This window comes from Protopterus annectens, chromosome 11.part0 (assembly GCF_019279795.1).
Source record: "Protopterus annectens isolate FY-2018-M chromosome 11.part0, PAN1.0, whole genome shotgun sequence".
Classification (NCBI taxonomy): domain Eukaryota; kingdom Metazoa; phylum Chordata; order Ceratodontiformes; family Protopteridae; genus Protopterus; species Protopterus annectens.
Window position 1 is genome coordinate 1,446,669,724 of NC_056745.1, and position 16,020 is coordinate 1,446,685,743.

The 16,020-nt window shown below is 42.2% G+C and overlaps 1 protein-coding gene across 1 annotated transcript in view; it reads left to right on the top strand.

Moving 5' to 3' along the window:
- Positions 1-16,020, top strand: part of WNT16 (Wnt family member 16) — a 296,964-nt gene that overhangs the window by 220,463 nt on the left and 60,481 nt on the right. The window contains exon 3 of the mRNA XM_044088742.1: positions 12,380-12,666. Within this exon, the coding sequence (XP_043944677.1) occupies positions 12,380-12,666 (287 nt within the window). The remainder of the gene's footprint in view (positions 1-12,379; positions 12,667-16,020) is intronic.

Here is a 16,020-nt window from a genome sequence, read left to right on the forward strand (position 1 = left end):
CACTTACCAGTACTGGGTTTCAAACCACTACCTATGTATTGCTATTACATCATTATGCAGTTATTGCACACACCATGGAGCTTACATGTTGGAGAACTGTCCAAAGGTATCTTTGAAGGTGAGTGACATCAGCAACAGTGATAAAAGGGATAAGGGAAGTGAAGTATATGTGGCTGTCCACAAAAGCAGGTGTCAAGGAAGACACAACCACACTATCTCAGGGACTCACACATATTATCACAGTTGGCAGAGTCAGGATTAGAACTCCTAACTAACTAGCTTGTTACGCTACAATATTACACAATTATCACATGCACCACAGAGTTTATCAGGCTGATATATGGCCAAAGGGTTATTTCAAGTTGACTGACATCAGAAGGCATGCTACAGTAGGGCATTAGGAGGTATAGTGAGTGGGAATGGCTTCAAAATCATTAACATCCACACACACACACACACACACACACACACACACACACACACACACACACACACACACACACACACACACACACTCACACACACACACACACACACACACACACACACACACACACTTGCCAGTACTGACATGCATGGGTTCATTGCTTCACAGGTGTGTAGTAGTTGACTGTGCCAGAAGACTGGACAAGGCTAGGCAAAGAGAATACCTAGGCATCAGGCCACATGACAGTGGTCTCCAGTATAGCTCAGGGGTGTAGTCCCTGGATTGGCTCACACAGGTGGGTATTGTATTCACCATCCACTCATCTGGGTTACTATTGTGGGTGGCCAGTGCTGAACAATGCTTGCCATCTATGTGATCTATATTCCATAACATGGGCAGTGTCTGGGTTGTGCACATGTCCCACATGCGTGTTCTGTGACATGTGGAAGTGTACCTGGGGTCTCTGGTTGTTGTGTGGACAGCTTGTTATCATCTGATGTGGCATTCCTGACCTCATGTGGTGAGACCTGGCTATGGAACTGAGGTTGTGCCTGCACCTACATTGACAGCATAATGCAGGTATTCAGTGGAGTTAGTGGCATCTGCTTATACAGGGCCTGTGTAGACTCTACAGTTGTTACAGGCATCCAGTGGGGAACATAGCAAAGGACCATTGTAAGCAATTATTTGTCTACTGTAGGGATGGAACAGGGTGCCATGTCCTTTTACTTGCTGGATAACACACAATCAGGAGATGCTACACATCACAGTACATTCTGATGTCAGTGGCAGTGTTGTGGTCAACAGGCATGTAGTCCACTGCAATCACACCGTGGTTACTATCTGTGGGCAGTGTGCAGGGAACTACCAATATAGTGGTTGTTGCCTAGCCAAGTGTGTTTGTGTATGAGACATGGGTGGAGAGTGTTCTCTGGGTAATACAAGGGTTGCCTATATTGTTCACCGGTCCATAATGTCACATGTAGGGCTATGGATTGTCTACACCAGCCTCTCTGCTGTTTGACATCTGTTGTCCTTGTAAGGGAGACATTGCGACATATAGTAGGGCCTCAATATAAGAATTTTGCAAACCCCCACCACACAATGAATCCTGTCATTGCACAATCACAGCAACCTCCACACAGGATACTGATGACAAACACCCACACACTTTCCAGTACTGAGATTCAAACCCCTACCTAGCTATGTATTGCTACTACAGTGTGCCACATTTATTGCACATGCCACAGAGATTATTGGTTGGATGTTGTCCCAAGGTACTTCTAAGGTGAGGAACATCACCAGCCCTTGCAAATACTGGCATTGGGTGATGTGGGTGAGAGATCCCAATAATAATTTTAGCCTAATCTCATATTTACATTTTCCAGGGGTGAGGTTCAACCCTCTATCTAACAACCTTTATGGACCATTATGTTACACATTTGTCACATGCACCACTGACCTGACATGGTATAGGCTTCACAACAGATACTTGTAAGGTGGATGATATCTGCAGGACTGCTAAAGTCAGGGTCTGAGATGTGTACTGGCTGTAAATAGGGACAAAAACTTTGAGGTGCATACACAAACACTTGCCATAGATGGGATTCAAACCCATAGCTGTGTAGTTACTGCTACTACATTGTTCTGCATTTATGGCATGCACCACGGAGCTTATAGGGCTAGCCCTTCTCCAAAGGTATATTTCAAGGTAGATGACATCAGAGGCCTTGCTAAAGTAGGGCAATGGAAGGTGTAGTGAATGTGAATGGCCTCAAAAGCATTACTCTCTATACACACACACACACACACACACACACACACAGTTTCACAGTTTTTATATCTGGGATTAGAACTCCTACCTAACTAGTACATCACAATATAGCATTATGCAGTTATAGCATGCGCCATGGAGCTTAGAGGGCTAACCCTTCTCCAAAGTTGTATTTCAAGGTGACTGTCATCAGCAGCCTTGCTAAAGTAGGGCACTGGGAGGTGTAGTGACTGTGAATGGCCTACACACAAACACACAGAGTTTCACAGTTGCCATGTCTGGGATTAGACCTCCTACCTATCTAGGACATCATACTATAGCATTATGCAGTTATAGCACGTGCCATGGAGCTTATAGGGTTAGCTTTTTTCCAAAGGTGTATTTCAAGGTGAATGACATCAGCAGCCTTGCTAAAGTAGAGCAATGGGAGGTGTAGTGATTGTGAATGGCCTCTAAAGCATTGATCCCTACATACACACACACACACACACACACACACACACACACACACACACACACACACACACACACACACACACACAGTTTCACAGTTGCCTGGGATTAGAACTCCTACCTAACTAGTACATCACACTATAGCATTACTCAGTTATTGCATGCACCACAGAACTTATATGGATGATCCTTGTCCAAAGGTGTATTTCAAGGGGACTGACATCAGCAGGCTAGCTAAACTAGGGCAATGGGGAGTGCAGTGTGTGTGAATGGGCCATAAACCATTCCTCTGGAAACACACACACAACACTCAGTCACACACAACTTTAGATTTGACAGGACTGTGTATACAACTGCTAGATGAATAATGACTTGTACTGTCATGTTACACAGTTATCACAAGCACCACAGACACTATAGTGCTGAGGGCTACCAGAAGCAAATATCTACAGTGATAGACATTGACACATCATGTGATATTGGCCAATTGGATGTGTGGTGGGTGGGACAGGCCTCATGATGGGAAGCTCTTTGTCACTGTCTCTCTCTCTCTTCCCCAGATCTATGTTTGTGTATGTTTGACCTATTATAGTGTATTGTCCTTGAATATATGTGTGTATTCCTATCCAATGTGTGTGCAAAGCATGATTGGTGTGCAATGTGGAGTGTGTGCACAGACATATGCGACTGACAGATATGTATAGTCCACTGTTGTTGCTAGACATGGGCTTCATTTCTGTAAGTGTGGGAGCATGCCCAGTATGACCCTTCTGTATTTTGTTGTCAGACATGTGCATTGTTTCTCTAAGTGTGGGAGCATGCCCAGTATGATCTTCTGTATTGAATGTGTGAACCCATTCCAGGTAGGTCATACTCCAGTGCAGGCATTTGTATTCTACACCTATAGCTAGCAACCTGTTTCTGCAGGATATCTGTAGATAAGTTAACAATACGGGGTCACAATGGGCAAAGGATAGTGGGATACTGTAACTAATTGTGTCTGTGTTGCTTCTGCTACATAGTTTTGGTGTTAGCAGAGATGTTCAGACATATGTACTGTTTTACACTGTGATGTTTTATGTCATCAACTACTGTCAGGTATGCATATTTGCTTGCAGTAATTTCCTGGGGAACACAGGGTGAATGAAGTTGTGTCCAGTATTGCAGTCTGCAGCCTACATATTCTTACACACTCATGCCATTCTGGAGGGTAGCTGCAGCCACTTGCTGATGGGTCTGTGTAAATGGTCCAGCACCTTGGTACTGTGGTTGCTGAGGATCCCATGCATGTACATCTATCGATGTGACAGAATGGCCATATCCTGCTGTGGCCATACCTCTCAGCTGTACAGATTCACACAGGTTACCCAGAGGCAGGGTTCATATATCTGGTCATTACCACTTCACATTGTGGTTTATGAGCAGGTTTGTAGCCACCCATTCCTGTGTTTGTAGGCAGGGATAGTATGGGCACACATCAGAGTTTCAGACTTCACACACTATATGGAGTCCATGCTTCTACCCCCCCCCCCCGTTATTCTATCCTCTTCCTAACATTATGCAAGCAATATCTGATAAGTATCTCTATAGTTATCACTTCATCCCAGCAGTATTTAGGGGTTGGTCCACAATTCATGCAGTAGAACATGGTAGACATGCTACTGGGATTTGTTGACATGGCCTTGCATTTGTGTTCTGTGGACTGTGTTATGTCATTATTTGGGACTCCATAAGATAACATACATTGGCAGTACAGGTGAGACACAGGCCTTTGACAGAGGATTTTAGGGCATTTGGTAGTGATGCAAGCCATCTGTAGCAGGCCAGTACATTCTGTCACTCCTACAGTCCTAGGCTGCAAGCCACTGTATTCCCCTGGGGTGACAGGGTAAGTGTGCAAGGTGTTAATGGCAATAGTTTCTCTCCTTAGTAATCCATTGGTATGGATGCTGGCAAGGTGCTGCTTACAGCTAGGGATGCACCTGCATGGGACACCTCTTCAGCATGCTGCATTCTGTGAGTATTCCTATACAGAAGTGGGGGTCATATTGTACTCATTCCCAACAGCAGGAATAAGACCTGTGAGGAACCTGTGGCTGATAGTGGGGAGAGATGAGTGCATGAGTGCTATGGAAGCGACTTGCAGCTGACTCACAGATATACGTGGGGCATTCCCCTTATGCTGGCTTGTGCAGGGACATAGGCAGTCTCTTATTACTTCATAACTGTGCCTTTTGTGGTCTGCCAGTTTTTGGCCAGAGTACATCAGTATTCCATACTACACAGGCAACTAATGTGCTGCTAACCTCTGTGTACAATTCCAAAGGTGTGTCCATTTGATAGTAACATTTTATACACTCTCTGTGTAGGGTACTTCCACCTGTGTACTGTGTGTATGTCTGGGCCTACATTCATGCTATGTCCATCTTTCAGATGGTGACAGATATTACATCCGAGCAATTAGTATGGATTACGGATGGATTGGGTCTTGCTGGGATGCATTGTGTTTGGCTCTGCAGTTGTTAGAACTTGGCCCTGTCATCAACAGTACTGAACACTGACCACCGGGACACAACCCTTCATGCCTAAATACTGACCACTTTCACACAATATACAACACACAACAACCTAACACACAGAGCCCTGCATATTGTACACGTGCAACAATCTATCCTGTTAATTTGGCCAGTTCAGGTAATCTGTACTCCACTGTTATTATACCCACACGTACATGTTACTACATTTCTAAATATGATTGTGGGGGGGGGGGGCACCTGACAACTGTAAACATTTGCTATGACCATACTTGTAGTTCAGGTACTCTGTTTATCTTCCATTTCATTCTGTATTCTGACCTATCATGCAGACTACAGGCATATCAGTGTAGTACAGATCTTAGGTTTTACTGACCTACATTTCAGTTTCAGACTTCTTAAACTTCAGCACTAACATCCCACTGCCTGACCTGTTGTAGTCTGTCCATGTAGGTCTGGAGAGGGGCTGTTCTCCATTGCCATCAATCAGAGGCCTTAGTACAGCCTTTCTTTGTGGTCATCTACACCTGTCCTGCTGGCTGAGACTGTTGGGTATGTGAGCCTCACTGACATGCATGTCTAGTACTGCCTACTCTGTTGACACCAGTATTTGTTATGGATTTCACACTGCCCATATAGGTGTCTACTATCTGCTGCCATCCCATTCAGCCACCCAATTCCCTTGCATGCTCACATCCGTACCATAGATACAAGTAGCAGAACATACTACTCCATTCAGCAATTGATAGTGAGAGTGACTTACCTCGTGGCTGTGCCAGTATTGAGGATGGTGCTGGAGGGCTGACTATGTTGGATACACATAGCACACTCCCTATACATGGTTAAGCACAGGTAGTGTCATGTTTGGCATCCCTTTTACTGTATGTGTGAGTCAGAGAGAGGTGTCATTCCCTGGGTTCCTACCATGTCAGTGTATGTGCTATGCGTTGCCTCTTTGCCAAAGCCTGGGCATACTGGGCATGCCTCCTTCTGCCTACAGGGGCAGGCTCAGGTTGTTCCTCCTCTGAGTCACTCTGTGCCTGTGCTGGTCTTGGCAATGGTGGGGGGCTGTGTGGCCCTGCCCCATGCTATTCCTGCTGCAGCTGTTTCCGTAGGATCATATTGTGTAGCATGGCACATACAATGACTATTTGGGTACATGTAGCTGGAGAGTACTGCAAGACTCCACCGGATATTTCCAGGCACAGAACCGTGACTTGAGCATCCCAGACACATGCTCTATTATGATTCTGGTTTGCGCGTGTGCCTCATTATGGAGTTCTTGTTCAGGTGTGTGTGCATTTCTGATGGGTGTCATCAGCCACGGCTCCAGTGCGTAACCAGCATCCCCCACTAGGTGGTCATATGGGATGTCCCCACTGGCAAATCTCTGGTACAGCTGCATCATATGCCAGATGTGGGAGTCGTGATATCTTCCAGGGCTGCCAGCACACACATTCATGATAATGCCCTGGGCATCGCACATGACCTGGCAGTTGATGGAGGGGAAGCCCGTGCGGTTTATGTAGACCCTACCCTGCTCACCAGGTGGTGCTTTGATGTGTATGTGCATGCAGTCTATAGCACCCACAACCTCAGGATATTCTGCTATTTGGTGGAAGAGACGCATATTGCTGGTCAACGCCTCACGGGTGTTGTGGAAATATATGTGCTCAATGGCATGTGCTGATATGGCATCCAGGAACTGGTGGAGTACCCTGGATGCTTATGCCTATGAGATTCCCATGATATCCCCAGGTGGCCTCTGGAAGGTACCTGTGGCTAGTATTCTTAAGCCTACACATACCTTGATATCCACTGGGATGGGTTCCCCACTGTTGGTTCTGTGCGTGACGCATGGCCGGCACAGCTCAACAATTTGCTGTAGGAGGTCCCTGTAGTGCTCCACTATCTCTAGCTCATGTAGCCCCTGGTTGGTTATCCTGGGTCTGTACACTCTTCTCCTTCTCCTCACTGTGGGTTGGTCATCAGCATTCTCATCCTCACCACCCTCAGCCTCTTCCACATATTGATTTATGAGAGCGAAAGCAGCCCCTATCATTTTGTTGCTTTTGTTAGGTAAAATTTCCCTGTTTGTGTACACCGGTGGTGTAGAGTTTTGGGGAAAAGCCAGAGGGAAAGGTGTTTGCATACTTTATAGTAGTGTGCTAGGCTGGGCTGCTGCCTGTGTAATTGGTTGGTTCTAATACATTTCACCTGCCAGCTATGCTAGTTCACCTCAATTACCTTCCTACTACTGTTTTCCCTTCCCATTGCCTTTCTGTTTAAGCCCTGAGGAGCACCGTGCAAACCCAGTGCACACATGTGAATGGAGCTGCTATTTCCTGTGTTTTTTTTGTTTGTTTTTTTTAAACCCGGTGTGTGGCGCGCACACCCGTTTAGGCAATGTAAATACTGCTAGGCAGCTTCAGACACACCTTCTTCCTTAGCTGTGCTTAGCTAAGGGCAAACATGGGCCACAGAGCTCCAATAAGCTTACAGCATGCATGACGCACCCCCTTATGATGTCATCTAGCTCTTAGGCTTGCACCATGGTATTACTGCACCTACATGGTTGGGTGCAAGTTAGCACTGAGGGGAAATCTGTGATTCAGTATCATTGCCCTCATTTGCATAGGACTGACTGCTAATGCATGGTTACAAAACCAATACTTAGCCTTCCCCCTTAGCACCACTATTCCATGGTCTTGTTATGTTATGCATGCCATTGACTGTTATGGCAAAATTATGATTTTGTTTTAAAAGCTTATTTCCATTTTTTTTTTATTATTTTCGGGCCGATCCCGTTTGCGCTCCGCATGTGCTTAAACGGCCGAAATCGGCCAACAAAAAAAAGTACTTTTTTTATCATTTTGAAATTAATTTTCATGCCTATGGCCATATATTTGGCCTTTGGCATGCCTAACCCTTCTAATACATGCATTTGTATGAGCTGTCATGTCTCTGTTTTGTAGTTTGCAGAAATGTATTCAGCTACTGGCTGAATGCATTTCTGCAGTCTACACTATTCCTGCACAGACCTCTGCCTGCTTCCTGGATCGCTAATTCACCTAATTTGCATGTTTTTCACCAGCAAATGAGGTAATTAGCATACAGGGGCTGTGTCTGTGCAGGAATAGTGCAGGAGTGCTCTTGCACGTCCCAGGAGCTTATTCCTGGATCGAACAGCAGCCATGTTTCCTGCAGCAGCTCTTGCACTATTCCTGCATACCATGCAGAGCTTGCTGAATCCTGGGGTAATGATTTTTTACTTTTACACTGACTTTGTTATATATAAGTTTAGGACATGTGGGGGGTGCAGGGGAGCTTGACTTCCCAGAAAAAATAAGTTTTAAGGAGTAGAGTGATTTTTAAGATTTGCTCTTCTCTGCATTTTCAGTCATTTTTTAGCATTCGGCATTTCGAGTGCCAGCATTTCAATAGGCAACCCTTGTACACAGTACAGTTAAAAATGTGCATGTTTATTACCTTCCATGACTAAACAGCATCTTACAAACAATACTTTTCTGTAATATAGACATTAAATCTTTTCTTGGCCATGCTGGAACAAAAATGTCCCCCTTTGCATTTGTGCTACCTTCTGTCATCTCATTTTTCATTCCCTCTATGAGAAGTTCTGCTGCTTAATCCTCAAATGCTTCTAACTCCAAATGAATGGAAGAGCCCTTTCTAAGTTAGGACAAATTATGCAGAATTGCTTGCTTATAATGTTTTCATGTTCCCCAATCTTCTTTGCATCTGCCCTAAATCCTTGACAATGTTATCCATTGTGCTGCACATTGTTTATTTCATAGGCGTAATTCTGTTTTACTTTTCATCAATGACCTGACAATAGCGAGCAGTAATGGGTGGAAGGCAGGTCATTCACATGCTGAGGTGGTCAAAGTGAAATTCCTTGACTGTCAGTTCCCTTAAGAAAAAAAAAGTTGAGGAACATAATGCTAGCTGATATTTTCCACGATATTTTCCAAAGACAAGCATTGCCTGGCCAGTTTCTAATTGTGCATTACCCAGCATTCATTTCTTTTCAGAGATTTTTTCCTTCTTCATGTTGGTGTCACTGTGGAATTGCCATATATAAATTTGGATGGGAAAGCTTGCCCCCCACATGAGAGGTACAAGAGGGATGCCTCCTTGCAGAAAATTCATAAAGTTAATGTTTTTTACCAGTTTACATTTTAGACATTATTTTTTGTTGTTTTGGATCATTGGGGATGTGCATTTTGGCAATTTATAGTGAAACCATTTTCTGATTACCTTCTTAGTTCATTTCAAGGTCATGTAGGAACTAGAGAATATTCCAGCACTGAGTGGGTACATGGCAGAAAAACTAATCCTGGATGGGATGCAAGCCCAATGCTGTACGCAGGCACATTCACCTATTCATAGCACGCACTTCTTTGGGCAGTCAGTTCAATTACATCATGCCATTTGCATGTGGGAAGAGCCTGGAAGATCTAGCAAAAACTCATGCAAACACAGAGAGAACATAAAGACTTTCTGCAGAAGACATCTCAGCCAGAAACTAACCTGGAAAACCAAGTACAGCAAGACAGCAGTTCTGCCAACTGCACTACAGTGTTGGACATTGAGTAAAATGTAATGATTGAAATTATGATTCTCCAAAAAATATGGTGAAAACTGACTGGTAATATAGTTCTGTGAAATGGTTTTGTTACATCTTGGAGACAGGAAAATACTCTGTTCTGCCAGAAAACCTAAATATTTCACTTACTCCAGGATGTTGTTTGTCCAGGGGTTACAAAATTAAGTACTGGGATTACAAGGTGGTTACCCATGTATTAGGGCATGCAGTGTGTGTGACTCTCTTGGCAAACTGTTTGCCCAGTCTAATTTTGTTATTCTGTGATCCAGAATAAAAGATTCACTGATCCATGTTTTTTGTACACTTTTACCCGTTTTAATACATAAGCCATGTCGCTCTTTTCATCCATGTCTCTCTTTCCATATCTGTGAAAATATTTTGTTGCATATTGCCATTTTGTGCTTGAACTTTGATAAAGCAAAACTTTTTCCTGGTTCCATGACAAGAAATATAGAAAAGGTTACTGAGTTAAAAATATATATAGAAAGTTGCAGTAGTTCAGAGTAGCAGTAGCACCTTTAAAATTTTAGCAATGTAGTATATAGATTGCATTGCTTTCATGACCAGGAAAACAACAGTTGCTAACTGCAGTAAAAAATATTGTCAGTCAGATCAGCTTTAATTTGTATGAGTGAAACAGTAAATGAGGTTTGGTAACAAACCAAGTTGTCCTGGGACATCTTCAAGAGGGGTTAGGGTGCTATATTAGTGGGAGTTAGCTGGGTTGGGGATGTGAAAGGGTTAAATGGAGGGAGGGATGATTGGGAGGAAATGACATAAAGGTGGGGAGGGGCTTAAAGGGTTTAGACAAATGTAGCTGGGTAAGCAATCACATTTTGGCATGGCAGGACATTCCAGTTGGTCAGGGGGATTTAGCGGTGACTTTTGTATTTTACGGAGGACAGGATTATGTTAATTTATAAATTTTGGATTGTGGCCTGATTGCCATTCGGTACTGAGTGAATTAGGGGTGGGGGGTTAAGTTTGGGCATGTAGAGTACTTCATTACTGAGATAGGGAGTTCAGGAACTAGGTTAAGGGGTTCTGGGTTTCTGGCTCTTAGTGTTAGGTCATTAAAGTTTTGAAGTAGAGTTTTGAAGTTAGTATTTCAGTGGTTTTGGGATTATGAATGTTCTTGCTTTTGGAATAGTGGGTATGACTGTGGGATTACTAGGCAGCTGATTCACTAAGAAAGGAAATACATTTAGTGATTACTTGGGGTTCTAATGTACTTTACAGAGGATGGGTACACTGAATGATGTTTGGCTTAACCCTTCCCTTTATGGGAGGTAGTTGGTTAAAAAATTTGGGGTAGAAAGGAGGGGGAACAACCTGTTCAAGTTGGTTGGCAGAGAAGAGGGACAGGCTTGCCCTCTTCTGTTCCCCCTCTGGTGTCTGGGTTCATTTCAAGTATTTGTGAAAAGGAAAATGAGCAGCTGGAGGAAGTTTGCTGAATAGATAAGTAAGCTGAGGTAAGGACTCTGCTTATTTGGTGGAAGGTAATTCAATGAATGGTGTATGAAGTGAGATGGGACGCTGATTCATAAGTAAAGTAAGTGAGTACAGGTATGGACGTTGATTACTGGGTAAATGGGATATGAAGTGAGTCTTGGACACTACTTCATAAATAAAGTAAGTGAGCAAAGATATGGACGCTGCTTACTGGGACAGGGTGGGTAGGTACGCTGCCCTGATTAACATTACAAGGATGTTTATGCTGTGTTTAGAACCATCTATATTGTGTCTAGTGGTAATTAATCATTTTGGTGATCAAAGCTATGTTATGGAAGTTTTAATAAAGGTCGTCAAATGTCATTCGGTGTGATGTGTTTATTGAAGGGGACCGGGACAACATGCCATTAGTAAATCAGAACCCAGTGTTTTGAACATCTGTGTTCAAATTACTGACTTCAGAGCAGCTTCAGACTTGCTGTTATTATATTTTTGTACTAACAGTTAGTATTGTCTTGTTTCTACTTTTATTTTTTATTGGGGTTGTTTTAACAGAGATCGTGCAGTCAGATAAATATTAATGCAGATGCAGTTGTGTGTTAAATGTCAAATTATGACTTTCTAAAGAATATTAAGAATAAATTTAGCTGAGATTTATATCTGTTAGCTGGACAAGTTTTTATCACTTATTTATACAAAACCTGCCTGAACACGTCTAATGCTTAAAGATTGCTTCTTTCAAGTAATATTGCTGTTCTCAAGAGTTTAATTTTAATCAATTTACAGTGACTTGAAAGTCAAAATAATGATAACTGGAATACAGTGGGTGGAGCTCCCAGCACTAGGGAGTGGGAGCATACTAGACTTTTTTTTTTCAGTGGTTGACACCTAATTGTTGATCTATGGCTGCTAGTAGAACAGATGATAACAAATCTGCTGTCACTCAGTGGTTATATATTCCATTTGTGAGCATTATGTAAAAGTCCAGTAAGACTTTACATAAAAGTAAAAAATGGTCTGTTTGTATGCTGCTTACACAGATTTTCATTTGAAGTCATTGGATCCAAGATGATTCTACTTTCAAGTAATTTTCTTTCTCTTTTCTTCTCTAGGTACCAAAGAAACTGCATTCATTTATGCAGTTACTGCTGCAGGCCTTGTCTATTCGATAACTCGCTCCTGCAGTGCAGGGAATATGACGGAATGCTCATGTGACAGAACCCTAATGGGTGGTGGCTCAGCTGCAGAAGGCTGGCACTGGGGTGGATGTTCTGATGATGTCCAGTATGGAATGTGGTTCAGTAGGAAATTCTTAGACAGCTTTAGCAAAAATAAAACTACAAAGGGAGGTGATGAGCTTGTAGCAATGAATATGCACAACAGTGAAGCTGGCAGACAGGTAAGTGAAATCTGAAATCACACATACTTTATAGCAAGCTAATATGAAATGAAGCACAATTATATTCTTTTCACCCTACTTACTTATCTTTTTTACATGGAGCAATAAAGGAAGCCCACATTCCCTGAATAATATGTTTCAAATCTTGTGGATGCATACTGTTATATCCTTGCCAAAAAACTATCTTGATTTACTTTGAAAAATTTTATAAATAAGAATGCACACATATGTGTTTGTGCATGAACAACTGCTCAACATGTGTGTGATATTGATACATTACCGGGGGGTTAGGGAATATTTCCCTTCCTCCAGTATTGTGCCATCTTGGAGATGGAATATATATTTTGTAGGGGGTGGGGTGCAGGGATCTCTGTCCCTTGTAAAAAAACTTTGTCTTCACATTGTGTGCTCTAAGATGATGTCTGAGCATGCACAGTGCCTTGTCAACCTTATTTTTTCAATTATTTTATGTTACCATTAGCGACTTCAACAATTAGGTATGTGGGAGTGTGTGGGAGGGTGGGTGTTTGTGTGTGTGTGTGTGTGTGTGTGTGTGTGTGTGTGTGTGTGTGTGTGTGTGTGTGTGTGTGTGTGTGTGTGTGTGTGTAGGAAAATTTGTGTTCATGTAGAAAAAGCAGCTGCAAATGAGTGAATGCTCATGTGTGTGAATCTGCTATGACTGAAATAAAGTTTTACATAGTGTAGGTGAGTAAAATGAATGAATGACTGAAAATGTGGTGGCAGTGAAGGAGTACAAGATTGCATCATAGTGGTAAGTGTGTATTTGTGAGGGTTCATGGGTTAAGGCTAGAATAAGAAGTAGGAAAGGGGATAGATCTGGTGTTGTGCAGGTTTGGTACTTTGTACATTGTATGTACTTTTGTCTAGAGTGGTAGTACTGTTAGGGAAATGACCTTTAGTAGCTTGATGTGGGGTTAGGGCCAGAGGTAGGATTATTGTTAAGGCAAGCATACATGAGAAAATTGTATGGGGTGAGGTGAAGCTACCCTACCCACCCTTACTTATGTGTTTTAATCATAACTATTAGACTACCCCAGCCTGTAACCCCACCCTATACAGACATATTACTCTGTATACTTCTTCAATTCATTGTGAAAAAAAATAAACTTTCAGGTTACCACTTGTATATTCTCAGTTGTTTATTTCCTTTGCTAGTAGAGTTAGCTCTGTTTTTTTTTAAACAGTTGCTTGGTTATTGGCTTAATATAATAGCCCCATTTAAGGAAAGTTGCAATTTTGCAGGGTATGCTTTTTAAACAAAGTTTCAGTTTTGCAGGGCATGTTAAGAAATACATTAAATTTTTCAGTTTCAGACACTTTTTTAGTAGAAAATGATTTTCTTTGTTGGATGCCATCATTTGTATAGTCTTGCTCAGATCTTACATTGTTAGCTTTGTGTGTAATCCAACATATTAGCCATACTTTCTTCATAATATCTAGTTTCTCTAGAAAGCTGTTAAACCTCACAATAACCACTCTTGGTCTGACACCTGCGAATGGTTCTGCCTTAATAATCTATGTGCCCTTTCTCTTTTCCTACACATATTACAGTCACTTCCAAAGATCCTTGACCCAGACTATCAGACAAGCGGACGTGTTCCCTTTCTTCTCACCATTATTTGCACTGCTAGCTATCATTTCCTTCCTATTCAGATTACCTGCCTTGTGGTTTTGCTCATGCATCCTTCTCGGGCCTTCCTCTATCACTTCACCTAGTTGCCTTCAGTAATATCTGTCAGCTGTCTTCATCATTGATTGTAATTTTACCTAGCATACAGCTTATGAGTGCTGTTTTATTATAATGATTTTTGTTCCTAGGTAATACAAGTACTTGCCTAAATGAAGCTGGTAATATTTTTTACCTGCATATTTCTTGCATGTAAAAGACTGTTTCATCGTTATAAATGTTATATCTTGACACAGGTCATGGCTGAAAGAGTCTTCTCAGTACTAAAATAAAATAAAAATGCTGGTGTTAGAGCTTGTAGCCCACATCCTGCCTTTTTTGAACATGCAGTGAAGTGGTAAGTACCTACATGTAGTACAAGCTCCCATGCACATAATGTTATGACTTTGCAGGTGATCACTGCGACACAATGCAGGCCCTGATCATCTTTCATTAAGGAGAGATTGCCTTGCTAGGAGACATTTTTTCCACTTTCCCAACGATCCCAATGATCCCACTGATCCTAAGCCTATTCCAGATCTGGACTGTTTGCTGCACTCAAGACCAAAATCCCAACTAAAAGTTATCGCAGCAACACCGATTGCATAACTTTGCAGATGGACTGATGTTAAATCAGATGGACTGATGTTGAACCAGCTGCTTTAAAATTTTGTAAGGCACAGGCTGTTCTGTCTGTCACCAAAGCCAAACTTGATGAAAATAGTATAACTCATTTGGATGCCTTTGATCTTTAATAAACTGATTACGTTTTCCCAATGGAACTTGTTACTTGCTTTAAAGGCTATCTTACATATCTTACATATAGAATAGATCTTTCAAAGTATTGGGATCAGATACCCTTCCAGATACTGCTTTTTCTTAATGTGCTGCAATGGGATCAGTTTTAGGCCTTCTACTACTATTTTCATTTTATATAAATAATTTACAAGAGGGTCTGGTTGGCCGCAGTGGTGCAGCGGTTAGCATTGTCACCTCACAGTAGCAGGTTCTCTGGTTTGATTCTCGGGTGGAAAGCCTTATGTGTGGAGTCTGCATGTCCTCCCTTAGGTCAAGTGAGTTTTAAAGACATGCAGGTAGGTGCATGTGTGTGTGCATGTGTGTGTGCATGTGTGTGTGTGTGTGTGTGTGTGTGTGTGTGTGTGTGTGTGTGTGTGTGTGTGTGTGTGTGTGTGCATGTGTGTGTGTATGTGTTTGTGTTCCTTCTGTGAAAGTTACTTGACACCGTAAAAACTTCACTGCCAATCAATCTGTGGACCAGAGATCCACTGTGGCAACCCCTAACTGGGAAAAGCCAAAAGACATTGCAGTTTACAATAGGGTCTACTTCAGTTACATGTCATATATGCAGATGGCATTGTTCTTACAACAGCATACCAAACGCCTACAAGCCTTAGTTCAGGATTGCAAAAAGATTTTGAATTCATATGGAACGGGTGTGAGTACAAATAAGTTATCCATTAATTCTCAAAAATCAACCACTATGATCATTGGTAGAGTTAAAAGATTTTCCAAATAACAGCCTCTTTGCAAATAAGCTACCATTAGTAATTCCTTTACCGGCCACTATTCAACAAAATATCTAGATTATCATTTCATACACATACAGATATTTTAGTATCTAAGGTTTTACAACAAATGTTGAAAGT